Source organism: Octopus bimaculoides, chromosome 2, assembly GCF_001194135.2.
Source record: "Octopus bimaculoides isolate UCB-OBI-ISO-001 chromosome 2, ASM119413v2, whole genome shotgun sequence".
Classification (NCBI taxonomy): domain Eukaryota; kingdom Metazoa; phylum Mollusca; class Cephalopoda; order Octopoda; family Octopodidae; genus Octopus; species Octopus bimaculoides.
The window spans coordinates 86,757,544-86,758,177 of record NC_068982.1 but is presented as its reverse complement, the minus strand read 5'-3'; the positions used below and the strand labels follow the sequence as shown (position 1 = coordinate 86,758,177).

At 31.4% G+C, this 634-nt stretch overlaps 1 protein-coding gene and 1 long non-coding RNA gene across 2 annotated transcripts in view; one reads left to right on the top strand and one right to left on the bottom strand.

Moving 5' to 3' along the window:
• The window catches only part of LOC106875806 (early growth response protein 1-B), a 130,686-nt gene extending 130,074 nt beyond the window's left edge, over positions 1 to 612 (bottom strand). Inside the window, exon 1 of the mRNA XM_052978410.1 lies at positions 415 to 612. Coding sequence (XP_052834370.1) covers positions 415 to 424 — 10 coding nt within the window. The 5' untranslated portion in view covers positions 425 to 612. The remainder of the gene's footprint in view (positions 1 to 414) is intronic.
• LOC128251577 (uncharacterized) overlaps positions 1 to 634 on the top strand; it is a 100,144-nt gene that overhangs the window by 98,939 nt on the left and 571 nt on the right. The window lies entirely within an intron of this gene.

Here is a 634-nt window from a genome sequence, read left to right as displayed (position 1 = left end):
ATATATATATATATATATATATATATATATATATATATATATATATATATATATATATATATACACACACATATATATATTATTCACATACAATCATCGGTGTGTGAGTGTATATGTGAGCGCGCGTATGAGCGGCTGAGAGAACATATTTATTGTTTGCGTAAATGCGTTCAGATGTCTTTCCTGTGGACTTGATATTTGCTGCTCGTTTTCAAAACAGTAACTGTTCAATAAGTATATTTCTGTAATTGTGTGACAGTATTGTTTTCTTGTTTTGTTTTGTTTTTTGTGTATGTGTTGTTGTGTTTTTTGTTTTTTGTTTTAGATGTGTGAATATGTTTATATTCGAATGCCTGTATTACATTTAGTGAAGAAATTACGGAGATTTTAAAAGAAGAAATAATGTTTTCTTACCTTCGTCCATGGCGATATCCAAATTGTGAATGCTGGCTTAGAAATTCCCTGAGAATTTAAACTATGAGAAAAGTCTTAAATATCACAAATCATCTCTAAGTACCCGCTGACTTGACAAGTTCTGAATAAATTACACGGCAGCCAGCTTTTGAAAGAGAGAATATAACGCCCCCGCAATATTATTCAATGCGTGAGTGCGCGACATCGTTTGTGTTTGACT